The sequence below is a fragment of the Pollicipes pollicipes genome, unplaced genomic scaffold (assembly GCF_011947565.3).
Source record: "Pollicipes pollicipes isolate AB1234 unplaced genomic scaffold, Ppol_2.1 Scaffold_4002;HRSCAF=4701_pilon_pilon_pilon, whole genome shotgun sequence".
In the NCBI taxonomy this organism is placed as follows: Eukaryota; Metazoa; Arthropoda; class Thecostraca; order Pollicipedomorpha; family Pollicipedidae; genus Pollicipes; species Pollicipes pollicipes.
In genome coordinates this window covers 19,843,786-19,862,917 of record NW_023596420.1, presented here as the reverse complement: position 1 = coordinate 19,862,917, position 19,132 = coordinate 19,843,786, and the positions used below count along the sequence as shown (strand labels likewise).

The 19,132-nt window shown below is 51.0% G+C and overlaps 1 protein-coding gene and 1 long non-coding RNA gene across 3 annotated transcripts in view; both read right to left on the bottom strand.

Annotated features, from left to right (window-relative positions):
* LOC119093773 (echinoderm microtubule-associated protein-like 2) overlaps positions 1–13,718 on the bottom strand; it is a 66,050-nt gene extending 52,332 nt beyond the window's left edge. For both annotated transcript variants that reach the window (XM_037216780.1, XM_037216782.1), the window contains exons 1-2: positions 13,650–13,718; positions 4,402–4,604 (exon numbers count right to left, since the gene is read on the bottom strand). In XM_037216780.1, coding sequence (XP_037072675.1) covers positions 4,402–4,516 — 115 coding nt within the window. In that variant the 5' untranslated portion in view covers positions 4,517–4,604; positions 13,650–13,718. The remainder of the gene's footprint in view (positions 1–4,401; positions 4,605–13,649) is intronic.
* Positions 13,719–15,999: 2,281 nt separating this feature from the next.
* On the bottom strand, positions 16,000–19,131 carry LOC119093955 (uncharacterized). Its single transcript, XR_005093725.1, has 3 exons — positions 19,095–19,131; positions 18,442–18,604; positions 16,000–17,809 (listed from the first exon to the last, which is right to left on the bottom strand). It is a non-coding gene; the product is annotated as an uncharacterized LOC119093955 (long non-coding RNA).
* Between the last annotated feature and the right edge of the window lies 1 nt (position 19,132).

Genomic DNA, 19,132 nt, shown 5'->3' with positions numbered 1-19,132 from the left:
AAACCACGTGGTGCGTTGCTGGTGTATGCCTGCTTGTAAACCCAGGCTTGCGCATCTAAGTAGACTATTTTTCCCGAAGCCGAAGAGCCCTTCAGAAGAATTCACGGTATGAAATGCCACAGGGGAACAATCAAAGCAATGGTGCGACGTTTCGTTGGTTTCGCGTGATCAGGCCTCATGTATGCATATTATTTTATTCAGTTAAAAGCTTTTATGCTCTCGGAACTTTTAGTGCACAATGATTTGAACAATTGGTGCATTGAGAAAATCCCATAACACACATGTTGGGAAAAGTCAAAGGCATAGAAAGTGTTACTTTCGCAGTGGGAGCCCGTAGTACTTCAGATCAAAATTCTGAGCTACTTAGAAATATTCGAGAAAACTAGTGCTCCGATTACATCAGACATGTCTTGACTAAAACGCGTAAAAAGGTGAGACGTTCCCTTGAAAGCTGCAACAAAGAAAAACTAAGAGCATTCCTAACACTCCATAGCTGATCCCCGTCCACATAAACTTCAGTTGCCATCCCACAATCAGCCGGGTCAAGTGGAACGCCATACACCCTCGTGACATCCCATGTACCGCACGGCGGGGGAGCATTAGCAGCGACCGTTAGACCGCTCCTACAAAGACACCGCCCGGCCGGACCTGGAGCGGGGTCCAGCGCACCCCCCCCCCCCCCTCCCCGTCACTGCCCGCTTCAGCTGAGTGGGCCGGTCCAGTGACGAGGCCGCTCTGCCAGTCATTCAGTGGGGGGCATCGCCTGAGTTCGGCCAAGGCGCCGCGCCTATTGGTCAGCCGGAGGACGGCCAGGTGGTGGAGGCTGGAGTGTCAGCGAAGAACTGGTGTTCGGAATCGGAACGAGAAGTTTCCGAGACCAAACGTGGGGTGCAGAGGGACTATGGCTGGAACCGGACATGTAGGGCAGGCGGCTGAGAGCAACATCCGATGAAGAATTGCTGCGGTGGTGACTGTGTAACCAGTACGCAAAAGCATTAGCCCAACATGACAGTTAGCCCATTTCTCATCTAACATTCCATGTTTTGCTTTGTATTTATTTCCTCAGGCTGACGCCGGTCGTCCGAGGCTGCTCGCTCGGCTGATCACCTGGGCCGGAGGCGAGGCGCACAGTCCCAGCCAGCTGTTGCCCTGGCTTCACATTGGAGCCATTCTGTGAGCCATTGGAGCCATTCATAGCTACAGGCATCTGACAGACTTGTACTGACTACACACTTGGCCATAGACAGGAACTGCTGGGATCATTTCTTCAGTACGAACATTGGAAGCATCTCCACGGAGACCATGCAGATAAAACCATCAGACGGTTCGGGCTGTTTCAAACGGGGGCGCAGTCCACTGCTGTTTGGTCTACGGCGTCAGTATTCAGCGAGTATGAGCTCTAAAGCGTTCACCCGCAAAAAGGCTGATAACATTTATGTTATGTGTGATGCATCTGCGTCACCAAGGACAGATTCCGTAGAAAAATGAGCCCCGACGGCAGATCCAGTAGCTATAATGAACCTCCAAAACAAACCCAGTGACTGTAATGAATTCCCGGGGGCAGATCCAGTAGCTATAATACGCCCCGAGGGCAGATTCAGTAGCTATAATAAACGCAGGTCAGATCTAATAGCTATAACGAGCCGTAGTTTGGACACTGTTCAACATATGAGCCGGAATAAGGTGTGAGGCATGATAATTTGTGGGGCTTTGAAAGAACAACCATGAATATGAGAAAGCATATTTCGAAACAGCAAAGTGAGTGAACCGTTCTAGGTGGTATGAGCTTTAAATAAGATAACTGGTCGTTAAGCTCCTGTTTAGGTGATTTGAGCTTGTCATCGGCGTTCGGAGACGCTATATCTTATCCAAATAACATTTTTAATCCCGGTTGAGATTTTGAGCCGACCGCTGACAGTGTCAGTAATCAAAGAAGACTAACCCGATGGTAACTCCATCAGCTGAATATCCCTGGATATTCCGCCACATAACATCACTAAGAGGCATTACTAATACCCTTTACGGGTGCGTTATTTCAATTTGTTATCTAATGTAATACCTATGCAATTAAAACACGTAACGTAATATTTGAGAACATGAGAAGCTTGAGAAGCATGAGAACACTTTCCGGGCCGCATAAACTGTGGCCGAATTCCACGGCTCTTATTGACATGTCTGCCACCGGGCGGAATAAACTGTGGCCGAATTCCACAGTTCTTATTGACATGCCTGCCACCGTAACTGCAGCACATAATACCAACTGATGACTTCTGGGCCAGTCACAAGGAACACGTCTCGCTACGAGCGTAGCGTAAATGAGACCAGGCGGGAACGTGGTCAAGCAGCCACTCGTTGCGCAAAAGGAAACGTTGTGCGGGATGCCGGTGGCCGGTTGGCAGCATTTTCCCCGACACCGGCACGTAGGGCCATGAAGTGCTCTCGTGCGTCGTAGGGAGCGGGCTGCTCACCCGGGGGCAGTTGCGCGCCGGCCTCCTGCACTCTGCGCCGGCCTCCTGCACTCTGCGCCGGCCAGGTGATGGGCGCCGCGTTAGCTGCTGACGCTTCTACATGGTCTCTGTCTGTTCTCAGCATTGAATCCGGCCTGCACGGCACTCGGATGTTTCATGGTGATATACTGGTACGTCAGGTGATGGGCGCCGCGTTAGCTGCTAACGCTCCTACATAGCCTCTGTCTGTTCTCAGCATTGAATCCGGCCTGCACGGCACTCGGATGTGGTGGTAGTGGTGGTGATGGTGATGGTGATGGTGATGTACTGGTGCGTCGGGTGTAGATGACTACAGTTCTTGAGCGTAGGTGGTTTCATTGACCTTGATGGCAGTTCATTACGAAAAATGCCGAGTCCACTTTAAGCTGATTTTTCTGACAGAGTACGAGATCAAGCGACTGCTAGCAATATTGAAATCCGAGCTAAACATATTCTATTTTAGCGTCTTCTTGTATGGCTGACATAGGACGCCAAGTTAATGAAACTGGCGCCCACGACACGTGTGGAAGGCCATAAGGATCAATGCAAATCAGATTTTAGCATACAGGAGCCGGCTGAGACAGCATCAGCGAAATCTATAGGTAGCCACTGAAGTCACAATAAAGCAAAACAAATAAGCGCAATTTTTCATAACTTTGGTCCAAACATTTTAGTTGCTCGAATTTCAGGAAACAGAGCCCACTACGAACAGTTCGTTGTGTGTGCCATGATCTCACCACCCGATCGACTTCCAATTCAAATTCCAGTTCAACTTCCAGTTCGAATTACAGTTCAAAAACGCAATTTGGTGGCCAAAGTTGAACGTGCCGCAATGCTCGGCGTGGTCCGCCCATCCCCTTATTAGCTCTGCCCTTAATCGGCTTGAGCCCAGACCCTACCACCGGTGGGTTGTGCCAATACAAATCATGCCAATTATACCAAAAAACATTCCAATACAAATGTCCCTGTGTATCGTTCTGGTTGGACGGTGACCACCAGGTCATCAGTGTGCATGCCTCTTGAGCTCGTGGATCCGGATCGCATCCTCATCGCTCATTCAGCCGCTGGTCGTCAGGCACATCCAACAGAGTGGCCATACACCAGAGGGGCCGCCTCGCTCCGACACCGGCCACGTCCGACGGGACAACGCCAGCGTCCACCGCCGACAATATCATGCCGACGAACTCTCCGAAGACAAGCGACGCAGGAGAAAACATTTGGACATAATGCCACGTGACTGAGAAGGCAGGAAAGGAGGGCTCTTGGCCAGCAGGCTCCTTGCAGGCGTTTAATTCGATTCCGTGATTCGATAAGTTTCAAGCTGAAATATCGTGAGTACGTTCTTACGTTGGCACATCCGGCAGTTTACCGCATTCCCAGCTACCTCGAGCTCTTATGGTCGTGTTGAACGTTGTTGAATAGAACAAAAACCAATGGGTGACTCCGCCTATCAGGGTTTGGTGACTTGAGTTACTTCATGGGACTCCCCATACAGTACATTGTTTATATTTTTAAGATCACATTCACACATTACACATTTTTCCGAGCTTCGGGTCAAGCCTTCAAAATCATAGGGTCTAGAGGCACGCTTACAAGAAACATCACACAGCCACTCATGAATTGAAAAATACTTAAAGTAGTTTGTCGCTTCGTTGATCCTTGCTAAATCTTCAATACGCCGTAACCACTTCCGTCTCGAAGGACGCCGACACCCGGCATGTAACATAGATAACCGGCATATAATACAAATAACAGTGAGTAAAATGGCTATTGAATGTGCTCACGATGGCATACTGCAATCAGCCCCTCTCTCACTCCGATGGGGAGGGGGGGGGGGGTGCCGAACTGCCCACACTGTCTGGTTTATTGGGACAGTCGGTGCCGCGTAGGTCCGTGAGAGGGCCCAGTTTCTCACCTGTGTGGCTCAGACGGTCGGAGTGCGGCGACGGGGGCTGCTCGACCTCGGGCGAGCGCGGACCGGACTCGCGGCCCCGGCGGGCGCCCGCGTCCGGGCCCGGCGCGTGCGACATGGCGATCGGTCGCGAGTCGGGGCTACCAAATTCACCGGCTGCGTCTGAACACGTGACAGCTCACAGTCGGCCGAGCACGAACATAGCACTGAAACGGAGCGGTCGTTGCTTCAGTGCTGAGAACGAAACGGTCATTGCTTCAGTGCTGAGAACGAGAAGTGAGCTTGGACATGGCCAGTCGTTCCAGGTGTTAAAAGAAAACCCCAGACTAAACGCGTCATTCATCTTTAACACTTGTCGTCATTAGTCGTCATCAATACTTGTTTTCATTTATAATTGGAACAGATTGACAGCGCCAGAGAAGAATGGTCTCGCATGCCTGTTCAACGTTTTGACGTTTATCAAGTTGGCAGTTCCCATTGCATAATTTTCAAGCTTTACGGGATGCAGTCATTCACGATCTCTTAGCTTCTAGTAACTTCACAATAGCTTATGAAGCTAACACAAATCAAAGCATCTTGCCCTACACTTACAGAGGTGGTAAAATGCCACTTGATGTATGGCATGACTCTGAAAGGCCCCAGCAGTACTTTTGTGCACCTTTATCGCTTCGGTTCTTGAAATAGCGTTTTTGTGGGCAAATTTTTGCACTTTTCAAGCTCTAACCCAACGTAAGATCAACCTATAGTAACCGCAAAAATGTTCCCGGCATTGTTATTCTTGATATCAGCATTCAGCATCTCCAGCGCCTCAGGATGATAGGATTTGGTGCACGCAGATCTAATGATTCGACGTGAAGGACATTTTAAAGCAATGTTATAGGCTAAAAATTTACCAAAGTAGAACCCTAGAGCTTGCTGGTCGGCGTGAACGGGTGGCAAGCTCAGCTAGTCAATATTTCTAACGCGCTGAATGTTGTTCGGAGTACAACTCCCAAAACGGAAGGTGGGCTGCACCATTGGGGATTCTGAGTCCAACAACATGGACTCTGGTCAGGGTTGGCAAAATAATTGGGTGGCTTGATGGGTGAAATCCAGTTACTTCAATCTTCAGTAATATATATATATATATATATATATATATATATATATATATATATATATATATATATATATATGCATTCAATACGCGTGCGGGAAGAGCGAATTCCACCTCAGTGTTAAATGCAGCGCCAAAAGATTAGCCCTGGTGATTATAATGACGGAAATAAGTACAGGCATCTGCAGCAATTCCCTGGATAAAACAGCCACAGTTGTCTGTGCGTGACGTCGCAAGTAACGCAGTGGCCAAACGGGTTAAAGTTCCTGAGAAAACACGCGGGCTAGACCCAGGTGGCCGTGACAGTCCCGTTTCCCTGTCGGCCCGGCTGCAGTGCGGAGGCAGCGGCACATGACGTAAGCTGGGGCCAAGGCCACTGTCCCGTCTGCCTGCGGGAGGTATCTCCAGAGGCTGTCCCCAGGCGTTACTCAGCCCGTCGCGGGCGTCCATGTGGCATAGGCTATGTTTTCGCTAAGTCCGGGCGTGATGGGGATCGATTTCTGGACTGTCTTTACAGATCCGTATGCAATGGGATCGGCTGATGAATGCTCACGCATTTCCTCAGACCAGTGTTGGCTCTCGACAGGAAGCGGATGCCCCTGTATTGTTCAGAGATCCGCAGTGTTCGGCAGTACCCCACATGCACGAGTACCGTCCCAACACGGCAGAACTTGGAAACCAAGGGAGGGAAACGGCATGGGTGACGACGTCCTGGTTACACACGTACTGACGATCGATGACCGCATGACGTCCTGGTTACACACGTACTGACGATCGATGACCACATGACGTCCTGGTTACACACGTAGTGACGATCGATGAGCACATGACGTCCTGGTTACACACGTGCTGACGACCGATGACCACATGACGTCCTGGTTACACACATACTGACGACCGATGACCGCATGACGTCCTGGTTGCACACGTACTGACGACCGATGACCGCATGACGTCCTGGTTACACACGTACTGACGACCGATGACCACATGACGTCCTGGTTACACACGTACTGACGATCGATGACCACATGACCATCCTGGTTACACACGTACTGACGATCGATGACGCACATGACGTTCTGGTTACACACGACTGACGACGTACCACATGACGTTCTGGTTACACATGTACTGACGACCGATGACCACATGACGTCCTGGTTACACACTGTACTGACGGACCGATGACCACATGACGTCCTGGTTACACACGATACTGGACGACCGATGACCGCATGACGTCCTGGTTACACACGTACTGACGACCGATGACCACATGACGTCCTGGTTACACACGTACTGACGATCAATGACCACATGACGTCCTGGTTACACACGTACTGACGATCGATGACCACATGACGTCTGGTTACACACGTACTGACGACCGATGACCACATGACGTCCTGGTTACACACGTACTGACGACCGATGACCACATGACGTCCTGGTTACACACGTACTGACGACCGATGGACCACATGACGTCCTGGTTACACACGTACTGACGATCGATGACCACATGACGTCCTGGTTACACACGTACTGACGATCGATGACCACATGACGGTCTGGTTACACACGTACTGACGACCAATGACCACATGACGTCCTGGTTACACACGTACTGACAATCGATGAGCACATGACGTCCTGGTTACACACATACTGACGACCGATGACCACATGACGTCCTGGTTACACACGTACTGACGATCGATGACCACATGACGTCCTGGTTACACACGTACTGACGATCGATGACCACATGACGTTCTGGTTACACACGTACTGACGACCGATGACCACATGACGTCCTGGTTACACACGTACTGACGACCGATGACCACATGACGTCCTGGTTACACACGTACTGACGACCGATGACCACATGACGTCCTGGTTACACACGTACTGACGATCGATGACCACATGACGTCCTGGTTACACACGTACTGACGATCGATGACCACATGACGGTCTGGTTACACACGTACTGACGACCAATGACCACATGACGTCCTGGTTACACACGTACTGACAATCGATGAGCACATGACGTCCTGGTTACACACATACTGACGACCGATGACCACATGACGTCCTGGTTACACACGTACTGACGATCGATGACCACATGACGTCCTGGTTACACACGTATTGACGACCGATGACCACATGACGATTTCGTATTTAAGATCACCGAGAAAGATAACCATCTCCGTGGTCTAGGGGAAAGATACTGAACTCGTCGTTCAGAGGTACTGGGTACGAGTTCCACAGAGGTCATATCGCTTGGCCCGACTGAAATGTAAAGGTCAGCTGGCAGCTGGCCAACGAGGGTCAACGCAGGCCCGGGGCGGCCGTGTCGCAGCATTGTGCGGCAGTTGAAACACTCCGCATCCCTTCGTGGCGAAAGGGCGGGGGCAAAATTATCTGTTAACTGGACAGCACGACTTGTGTGGCGTGTTCAGGGTTCACGCAAAAAGCTATGCTTACCAGGTACTCTGAACTCAGAGCCACCCGTGCAAACCATTTGGTGTATTTTTTTCCTTAAATGTTTAAACACCCTTGGCTAACTGAGGAATTTGTACTGAATTCTGATTGTATTTTAGGGTGCAGGAACGGAAAAATGTGTGGGGCAGACAAGGTAATTGAATATGACCAACGTTACAAACGTATAAAGCATAGAGCGTAGTTGTGAGGTCAATGGGCCAAAATGAAATGAGCTGCATTGCAGCCATCTGCACATATCATGCCACTTTGTTGAGACGCAAGACAACTTCCTAAAACGAAGCGCATGTTAGAGGCCATTTTTGGTTCGCGGAATTTGTGAGATGCATCATGCCGACATTTTAAGAGAATATTAGAGAACATATTTTCAAGAACATATCCCCAAGCAGACTCAGTCCAAAAGATTTCACGAGGTCCTCGGCATGAATCATGTCCATTCGTGCAGATTACTGAACGCAGCCAACCAGCAGCATTGAATTCCGGGAGGACAGCCGCAAAACGTGGACGAGCGACGAATTTCATGCTACACTAAACGTGCCCCTGTGATTCACTGGTGCTTTGAACCGTGTCGATGCCGGTGAGCAAATGTCAAAACATTTGAGTCTGACATTACCCAGGCCTGTTCATGACAAACGTCCGACCATTCGTCACAAGTTGCGGCAAGCGGCAGGCCAGCACAACATCTGAGAGTGATCACCGGTACCCTCGCGCATTTGTCTTATTCTGTGATAGATGAGTGTGACGTGGTCCCAACCGGCTACGTCCTTTTATTGGTACAGCAATCGAGATGCAGTTTTTAGTGAAATCCCTGCACCTTTGGTAAGTTTTTTTTTGTCGTTTGGTTCTACGCTGATGCCCACGAGGAAGCTAGAGAAAAAGTTACAGAGATTAGAGCCCATGTACCAAACCATAGTGGATTCAAATCCAAGTCGTGAGCGGGGACGAATTCAGAGATCTAGGTCCCAAGGTAAAGACCGATCAAGCTACATGAACAGGCAATGGCCTTTGGGAGCATCCTTTCACAATATTTCTGCTTGGTTTATTGCAGGCACAACTGTTGCCATTTTCGGAGCGATAATTTTCTTCCTTCTTTAAGTTAACGGTAGTTACAGTGGCTTAGCTAATGAAGCATACATCAGATCGCCTGTTCGCTGTAGTCTTTGTTAGCTTTTATCGATGTGGTGCACATGTGTTTGATTTATTCGAATCTGAGATCAGAACGTTCTTGGAAGGCATACGGTTCTTGCATGGAACATGTGCTTTTCAAGGTTGCATTGACACATCAATCCTCAATATATTTATGGGATAATGAGATTTGATTACCTCTGATGAGAGTGGAGGATTGCTGCCCACAGCCCTTACCGTGTATGAGAGCCATAAAACAGTACAACCGGCTCCAAATGACGAGTTGACGAAGAAACAAAATTGATGAGGAGGTAACGCCTTTAGCAGGGTTGAGGAACATAATGAAAGAATCTCCTTAAGAGGATACATTTATGCATATGTAGTGACTTCAATATTAAAGGCATCACTAATTCAAACCAGCTACAGCTACTTGGTCACTTGACGACGTCCGCTCCGCGGCGCCGCGGCATATAAAAGCCGCGAACCCTGCGCTGGCGGCCGTTTTCACGCGTGAGAGCCCGGCGGAGGTGCCCGTGACGTTGTAAGCAGTGGTGTGACGGCGTGAACATGTCATCTGAAGTTTGACGGAGCAGCGAATAATCCCCACTGTAGCGTGTGATTGATTACGGGTCCGCCAATATCAAACACAGGCAGGCTGCATGACACTGCTGCCACTTGGTTGCTTTGAAAATGAACGTGTGGAAGAGAGAAATTGAGAGATTTTTTAGAAAGAGAGAAAGCGTGTTAACTTTATTGCCTCCGCAAGTGATTGACTGTCAGATTGGCCGGCAATTTCGTTCGAGTGTGTCCAACGATTAAATGCAAGTACCAATCTGGATGCCTACAACGCAGATTAAATCAATCCGAGATGATAACGCCAGCACGAGCCTTTAACGCTTCCGTTTATCCACCATCGATAAACGGTGCATTGGATAGGTATTCTGATTCACATCGGTCCATCGCTTGGGATAAAAAAACAGCCCCAAAGCGGCAAACGTTGACTCAAAGTTGCACTTAATCGTCGGGAGGATGGAAGCCACAGTCTGCCTGTAAGGCTTTTCAGCGTGACACAATCGATTCGTAATCTGATCGGAAACAGGAAAATGGGAGGGCCGTCTGTACCGTTGCTGCGCCTGCAGGAGCTCAACACGGGGGGGGGGGGGGGGGACAGGCAGCAATGGTTACCGGCCGATGCCAGTTCTGAGAAGCCGGTATGCATAAAGGTACATGGCTTGCAGGGCCACAGTAAGTGCTGTTTCTAACGCGATCTTCGTGTGCTAAAAGATGCAATATCACCTCTGTTAGCAAGATTGGAAGATGGCGTGATAGTGCACAGTGCACGGCTGCCTCCCTCAGTCCTCCTCTCCATCATAGCAGGAAGCGGGTGCGCCGATTCCTTATAGTATTCCGGATGACAGGACGATGTCTTCGGCCCCCGGGGTCATTTCACGATTGTCAAAAGTAAACAGACATAAATTTTCCCATATCTTGCCACGTGCCATTCACCGGTCTCCCATGAAGATAGTGGAGAGAACATTCACACGCGAATGATTTATCGCAGATTGCCCCAATTTGGCCGCCACATCACGCTGATTTTGTCTGGTTTGAGCGCGACACACCGGTGTTTGGTCGTGCTGTTGTTCCTACTAGGAACCGTATCATACACCTGCCGCCGGACGAAGGAAAATAAGTTCCATAAACGAGCTTGCAACTCGTACTGCGTCAACCCGTTAAGATAGCAGCGCTTTTTGATATTTCATTGTATGGATAACTTAATATTGATGACAGCTTGGTGCTCAGACAATAACCAGTGATTCTAGAAACAGCGCTGCCATTGAGGGCCATCATACAAATGTTCCGCAACATGGAAATGCCTGACTGTCCAGTACCAATGAAACTAGAGATTTCCCCTGAGCCGCCAATACATGCCGAAGGATACCAAGCTTAACAGCATACAATACGTCATTAGTTTTGATTACATTTCATGCACAAGTTTGTCAAAACCGCAAAGCACGTCATTTTGCTTCGAGCATGGTGGAAACCACAAGTTTACTTGCAGGCGGTCGATCAAGTTAGCCACCGGCCCAACAGATCCTCCACATGCATGGCGGAAGTGCTTCGACACTTCTAACGGTACAGCGATTCAATGAAGAGCCTTAGCCTAAGGGAGCCTTTCGCAGTGTGTACTCACGGGGAATTTTTCCTTCGATCCCTTTCCATCATGATAACTTTCCCTACTTTGTATTCGCAGTACTCAGTCACTATAGCAGGAGTGCAGCATTTGCCTCTTTTTCGGCAACTGCAGCATTCAACTCTATGTCAGCGTCTCTATGCGAAAGCTCCAGCAATACTTAGTTCATTGTTTTGCCCTACCGTGATAGGTGTCCCCGTTCACAGCTACCTCCATACCATTCTTCAAAACATTAGATTTGTTCATCTAAGAACATCCGCTCCCATCAATATCTGAACGTTTTTCAAGACTATCGTTAAGCACCAGTAGTCTGCTCTATTTTTTGTGTACTGTGGTTCCAAGTGACACGGCAGGTAATTTGCCAACATTTCGGATAATTAGTGTAGGCTATCACTTGGCCAGAGGCCGCGAAGCTACCAGCCTCCAGCTGAATTGGAATCTTCTGCATAAGTTGGCCAAATTGAGTCAGGTAGCACAAGGTCTCGTACGGTTTATGAAGGCGACGGAGCAACATATTCTTCAGAACAAATAATATGTTCGGTCGCGGACGGATGCAAAAACTCTGTACAATTTCGAACGAATTTGCTATGAAGATTGACAGTGGTAGGGAAAGGAACTCGAAAGGAATTTTACAAAACTAGGCAGTTCAAATGAGCAACAAGTTGTGAAAGCAGCGATGCAGCGTTCTGGTAAGAGACACTAAAAGCTAGTGAGTGCCTTCTCGGCATGGCGAATAGCTAGCCGTGGTTGGTGAAAGGCTTCCGATGTTTCTACGGAATTGAATGACATCGATGAATTATGACGATCGCAATCACGACTCCCGTCCCGCGCTGGCGTGCAAGATAGGTTTACCGCAGCTGGACGGCGGCGGGCCAGTCCGACATGCTCAGCAAAGCTGCTCATTTGGCCGCGATTCTGGCCGTGGAAGCCGGAACCGATCCGACATTGGTGCGCGGTTGGGCTTTGTCTTCAGCCCGGCTCGGCCCGCTCCGCGTGCCGACAGGCACAGGGACGATGCTGGCTGGGCCGTGTTTAGCGGGCCGGCAGCAGATCCTCGATACGGAAGGTTGTATATCTGCGGCTTTATGAGCCTCTCGGCCATCCCGAGCTGTCGTAAATCACACCCGAATCGGACGCACATGTTGATGTTGGGTCGGCACTCCCGTTTTGACGCCGAGCGTGACGCGCACAGACAGCGTCTCGCAAGAGTTACGTGCGCTACGGGGAGGTGAGGTGACGTGTCAACTTCGCGGGGTCCGAGGGTATGAAGGAGGGAAGCGACATATCCCCAAAGGCTATGAGAGAACGGTACTTATCATTCGGGAACAACCTAGGGAAAAAGCCGCCAGCCCACTGAGTCGGCCCGTCACCAGAAGATGCCACCCAACCGCAGGTAATCCGCCATTCGGTGACCTCCGGCAGCCGAGGTCAGATGACGCGGCTGACAGCACAATACTCTGAAAGCTTGGCAACGATTGGCCAACCCGCGGCCGCGGGATACCGATGCTGACGCGGAGGCCGAGCACAACAGCAGGGACGCCGAGTCCCCGGCCGTAATCAGCTGGCCTTCTCGGTTAGCGACCACGTGGGAGCAGGTTTTAACATTGCATGCATATCAACCTTACTACCCGACGACTTTTTAGACGTTGTACCAGAAGCGGGGGACGGGACTCGGTGATGGGGTATTGGTGTTGACGTTGGTGCGGGGATACTCCCAATTTTCTAAAACACAACTTTTAGTGAATATTCTCCTCGTTATGTCATTGGTTGATTGCGTCATGGAACGCTTGCAGTTTTTCAATCTCCCGAGAGGGGTCCACGGCGGAGCTGGATGTGTGTTCAACCAAATATAGTAAGATACTCGGGCTTTGGCCCATTCTCGTGATGTTCTTACATATTTATCCTCGAGTTTAATATGTTTATTTGTATTCACATACTAGGTAATATCACCTATCTTAAGTTAGTGGAATTTAATACAAGACGTCTGAGGAGCATACCAAATATTAAGAACATGATCCATATAAAAAATATAAACATATAGACGTATCCCGAGACATCAAATACGACTCGAGCCCTACTACCGATATATCACAAAAATACCACGAATAAACCATGAATATACCACGAATCCAAAAACAAGACCCCTTAGCGATGTCAGGAGGCCGCTTGGCTGGAGGGCCCCCTATGACCCGATGTAACCCCCGCCCCCTAGGGCTCAGGCTACGCCGCTGGCACTGACATGAATTATTATGGTAGGCACTCCTCCCCATTAACGTTACGGCGCCCATCACCCGACACAAGATCCACAGGGCTGTGACGTACCTGGTGACACTCTGGGGCTATGTCACACTACCACCGGGAACTACCGCCCCGCGCACCCCACACGTACACCGCAAGGAGCACACTGAGCGGCGCTGAGCTGTGAGTGGGCAACCTGCCCTACTATCCAGTCGGACAGGTAGGAAAACAGAAGTACCCACAGCGGCCGCTGGGTGGCGGCAAGGAGGCAAATCAAGACCTTGGTTACGGCCAGGAGGATATATACCGTTACGTCCAAGTTTCCATCTTATATTGTGCAAGCAATTTTGATGAATTTGGTAAGGTTCGAGAAGCTATTGGTACACAGACATCTTGATGACCACTGTCAGAAGGCTTGGAAGGAAACATGCCTTGCAGATATGGAAAGCAGTGAGTCAAATTTGCGACTGGAGACTTCGTCGACCCTTTCGGGGCTACCACCGAAATGGGCGAGACATTTTCACTACGTTGCGGGTCCATCCCGCTTCCCGCGACCGGCCAAGACGGTCCATTTTCTTTGTCGATTTTGTGCGATTCGTGCTATTACACACGCGCCTCTGCTGTAAACAAGCGTCTTAACATTTCGGTGTTGTTGCTCCCTCACCGCTTCTCTACCGTGGGAAGCCCAATAAGGTTTAAAACGGTACAGAATCTGGCTCAAACTCGGCCTCCGACTGTGATGCACTCCTGGACGTCGATCACGGGAATGTTAGCTCCGCTTTGGGCGCCTCCTCGCCGGATGACCCTCGCGCCCCAGGCTCATTCCGTTGGGTCGCGCATCCCCCCCCCCACGGTGTCTGGATGGTGCGTACCCTCGTCCGACGCCCCGACAACGACCTTCGCTCGACCCTGTCCTCTCAGGTGCCTATTCATTCTGAAGTTACCCCTCGCTGAAAACTGTCCAGTGAATGCCAGGCTTCTGAGCCCGTGTTAAATCCATTCGGTTTCTACGTCGTCATGCAAACCTGTGACGAAAATGATCCTTTTTGGTAATGAAACAACGCCTTCGGGACGTCCAAACAAATTCAAGCCGCACGCGGACCATGCAGCCTTGACATTGAGGACCAGCAAGTGGGTCGCCTTTCATAAAAATGTACTACCCATGCACAGACCAAAGCTATTTTCCAAACCATGTGATGTGACCAGGCACGCGAAATTTTTCTCGACATGCGCGCAACACCATACCAGAAGCTATCGTTGCCCCTGATCTCCGTTTCAAGCCGGAACATGAGATCCTGACGAAGCTCAGGACGAACAACATGGGGCAGGTCCGACGGGCGGCCGCAATCCGAGACTGACAGCGTCGCGACATCGGCTCGTTTCGTCTTTTCAAAGCATACGTCTACCACAAACCTCCATTGCCGGCTATCTTCTCTATAGAGGCATGGTCGTCATACTCAATGCACTTCGGCGTTTCAATTGCAAATGTTTTGAGCATGGCAGCAAGACCTGCAAACAGAACACCAGGCGACTGGAACGCGGGGGAACCGCACGTGACGGGCTGGCGTGTACAACGCCAATCAAATGGCCGAGTTGTGGCAGTTCCGAGCACGGGATTTCAACTTAATGCCCCATTTGTAAGGAGGAAGCGGGGTGTGCCCTGTAAATGCTAAGACAGAAATATCGTATGAATAGGCTTATCCCACTGTTCAGACCTCATCGCCCACATTCACTTCCCAAAAAGGGGCCGTAATTACTGGGTCGTTAGCGCCTTCGGCTCCAACGTCGGGCCCTGGTTCGGATCCCATTGCCACATGACCCCTGTGCTCCTTCATGACCTGTACATTCGATGGCGCTCCATGGAAGGACTCGAGACATAGCACGTCGCACACTCTTGCACCTCTACGTGGTCCGCAGATTTGCTAGCTTATAAAATCTCACGTAGTTTGACCTCACACTAAATAAACCTGATGTGAAACATCTGTGTGCTTTTGTCCTCGCTTTATGACAGACCGTGAGACTTTAGTTACTGTTCTTCTTTCCATCAAAGCTTAACTTGCATTGGCCGGTCAGATATGTTCGTTGGTTAAAGTGAGTGTCCTTTCTTTAGGCATATTTCAAAACACACTGGTGAAACTCCAGCGCCAGTTACATCTAATAATGGCGCTAGTTGGTGCCACTGTACCACCGCTAGTAAATAAGAATATCAATTTAATTATTTTCGAGTCCAAGTTACTACTATGGCACCCCTATTGGTGCGGATAAAAGAGCGTCACTATGGCTCATGTGATGTTCCTATCCCGAAGGCAAAGTGTGCCTGGAAAAAAGTCACTGTGACAAACGCCCCAGGGAAAAAATCAAGGCCATAGTATAGGTTTCGTTGATTTTGCGGCATAATATCTTCACGTTCGCGCATCTTTTTCTCTGAGCAAAAAGCATTTGTAGCGTTTATTACACAAACAATTTGACAAAGCAATGTGTTGCAAACATTAGAGCACGTACTTTGGAAAAAAAAACAATGCAAATGACATGCAATATTTGCATAGTGGTGAGCACGGAATTCAGTGATATTTCTCCTCTAGGAGCGGGGCAAGATCAAATGTTTGAATCGAAATTCTGAGCTATTCAGAAGAATTTTGGAAAAACCGGTATTACCAATCAAACCGGATGCGCCTGATCTAACAGAAACGGGTAATGCCGCTCCCTTCAGCACGGTACACCTGGGCAGAGCGACGCTCACTTCAGCACGGTACACCTGGGCAGTGCAAGGCTCCCTTCAGCACGGTGCACCAGAGCAAAACGACGCTCCCTTCAGCGCGGTACACCAAAGCAGGACGACGCTCCCTTCAGCGCGGTGCACCAGAGGACGACGCTTCCTTTCGCGGTGCACCAGGGCAGAACGACGCCCCTTCAGGGTACACCAGTGCAGAACGACGCTCCCTTCAGCGAGGTGCACCAGCGCAGAACGACGCTTTCTTAAGCGCGGTGCGCCAGAGCAGGACGACGCTCCGTTCGGCGCGGTGCGCCAGAGCAGGACGACGCTCCGTTCAGCGCGGTACGCCAGAGCAGAACGACGCTCCCCTCAGCGCGGTACACCAGAGCAGAACAACGCTCCATTCAGCGCTCACACTTCCTTTAGCCCGGTACACCAGCGCAGGACGACGCTCCCTTTAACGCGGTACAACAGAGCAGAACGACGCTCCCTTCAGCGAGGTGCACCAGCGCAGAACGACGCTCCTTTCAGCGCGGTACACCAAAGCAGAACGCGCTCCGTTCAGCGCGGTACACCAGAGCAGAACGACGCTCCCTTCAGTGCGGCACACCAGAGCGGAACGACGATCTCTTCAGCGAGACGCACCAGCGCAGGGTGACATCTCATCCAAAGCTACACCAGTGCAAGTAAAGGAGAATTCCAGCGAGCCAAAGACGCACTTCGACAGAAGTGGCCTAATGCCTCAACTAAATGACACTATGGCCCGTTTGAAAAGTAATGAGTGGAAGTTAACCTGAGCAACGGAATGGCCGGCTCCGAATTCGCCGAAAATAACATCCATAGAGACATCACCACTGCTTCCCCAAATTGCAATCTGCCTCAAACAGACAGATCCATGGATCTGCAAACCACAATTCATAGGGAATACATATAATCTTTCACCATTATGATGATACTGAGAAAAGGTATATGGTCACCTCGACACACACACACACACATATTACATGGCCCACAATCCTTCCTTTTGTCGGCGATGGAGCCCTTGATGAACCCTAGGGCCATCCTTTGGTAATTTCGCACAGCAGACAATACATAAGCTCAAAATAATAAACGGCAGAAATGCTAAGTTACATTTCATCGCCACACTTAAATTTCACAGCGAAGACACATCATCCAATTACCAAAACACGATTTCAACGCAATAAAGCGCTGTGACATGTTGGTAATATTCTAGCCTGAGAAATGCCACATTTGACGTTTGTTTCTCTAAAACGCGCGGAACCTCCTCATTGGATCACACCACTGAAATGAATATCCACAAACAGCGCGAAACAGGCCGGCGTCCTCACAGCGAAGACCGCGTCCGCGCGGCCGACGGAGTCAGCTGACTCGCTGTCAGCTGACGTTCGTTGTCAGCTGGCCTGCAGTCAGCTGACTAGGCGCAGCCGTTGCCGGCGGCGTGCCGGCGGTACATGGCCAGGCAGCGTTTGGAGATGGGCGGCGGCTGGTAGCTGCAGGCTCGCCGGTAGATCTGGCGGCACGGAGCGGGCTGTCACGAAAGGATGCCAGAACGGGAGGAATGGAAGGAATGCCACCTAACACTGAGCTACTGGCAGTACACCCGTCTACCGACCGTCCTGACGGCCCGTCTACCGATCTCCCAAGCAGCCCGTCTACCAACGTCTCCCACAGCCGTCTACCGACCTCCCCGACGGCCCGTCTAGCCCTGACGGCCCGTGTACCAATCTCCCCGACCGCCCGTCTACCGACCTCCCCGACGGCCCGTCTACCGACCTCCCCGACCGCCCGTCTACCGACCTCCCCGACCGCCCGTCTACCGACCTCCCCGACCGCCCGTCTACCGACCTCCCCGACGGCCCGTCTACCACCTCCCGACCGCCCGTCTACCGACCTCCCCGACGCCCGTCTACCGACCTCCCCGACGGCCCGTCTACCACCTCCCCGACCGCCCGTCTACCGACCTCCCCGACGGCCTGTCTTCCCCCGTCAGAGGCGTCTACCGACCTCCCCGACCGCCCGTCTACCGACCTCCCCGACGGCCCGTCTACCGACCTCCCCGACGGCCCGTCTACCAACCTCCCCGACGGCCCATCTATCGACCTCCCTGGCGGCCTGTCTTCCCCGTCAGAGGCGTCTACCGACCTCCCTGGCGGCGCGGCTTGCCACCGGTGGCGCCACCTCGCGGCTGGAGTCCATCTTCAGCTGGGAGAGCTGCAGGAGGTGGACGGGCTGCAGCGAGGCGGCCTTCAGCGCCTCCCGCGGCGGCAGGCACGTGGTGGCGCACGGCAGACCAAGACCGGCGTGTCTGTAGTGTCAGATGGCAATGACAGGTGAAACAGTCTGAAGCACGAAATACTGAAAACCCATCAACACGAAAGGACCACAGTTTTACACGCCAAAAAAAACAACGCATCCCATCAGAGTGGCGAAGCGTAGGCGTACATGTTGTGGACTATTTTGCTTTCATTAAACGTTCCCATTTCATTGAATACGGAATACAGATCTTACCCAGGTTGGCCTGGTGTTGACCACGGACAGCGTGCCAAAATTCCACACACGACACACTGAAACATTAGGTTGTTCGGCAAGTTCGGTTGCAGTCTCTCAAGCATGCACTTCATACACGATCAAAGAGATTTGAGTCAGGACGTGTTGCGCCAGGCATCCAGCTGCCAGGCTGCGGTCCCAGCCAGGTGTCTGGCCGGACCCCGGGCAGCTCGGAGCCTGCCTTCGGTTGCCAGGCTGCAGTCCCACGCTGTCTCTAGGGCAGCCGCCCGCCCACCTCCTGTACCCACCTCTTGTACACGCTGACGTCCTTCTTGGAGGGCGGCCC